Raw genomic sequence first — 267 nt, 5'->3', positions numbered from 1 at the left:
AGGTAAGCATATGTTTCAGACATTTTATCTGATAAAAAGAAAGTCTCATATGTGATTTTACTTTTTTTCATCACCAGGAATTACCTCTTTGGTGGCTTCTCAAGCCTGCTTGGAGCTTCAGAGCTAGATCGCTACATCCCTAAACGCTCCATCACCATATTTATTGCTACATGGAATATGAATGGCAAGGTGGTGAATCAGTTAGATTTTCTTTTATTAATTATAAAATAAAACATTAAGGAGAAAAAGAGACCATACAACCTTTTG

General features: G+C 34.5%; 1 protein-coding gene across 7 annotated transcripts in view; it reads left to right on the top strand.

The window, feature by feature from the left end:
* The window catches only part of LOC119589165 (inositol polyphosphate 5-phosphatase E-like), a 12156-nt gene that overhangs the window by 8981 nt on the left and 2908 nt on the right, over window positions 1-267 (top strand). For all 7 annotated transcript variants that reach the window (XM_037937754.1, XM_037937752.1, XM_037937755.1 and 4 more), the window contains one exon: window positions 78-192. In XM_037937754.1, the coding sequence (XP_037793682.1) occupies window positions 78-192 (115 nt within the window). The remainder of the gene's footprint in view (window positions 1-77; window positions 193-267) is intronic.

This window comes from Penaeus monodon, chromosome 25 (assembly GCF_015228065.2).
Source record: "Penaeus monodon isolate SGIC_2016 chromosome 25, NSTDA_Pmon_1, whole genome shotgun sequence".
NCBI classification, from domain to species: domain Eukaryota; kingdom Metazoa; phylum Arthropoda; class Malacostraca; order Decapoda; family Penaeidae; genus Penaeus; species Penaeus monodon.
The sequence above is the reverse complement of the archived record's forward strand: the minus strand, read 5'-3'. Positions and strand labels throughout refer to the sequence as shown.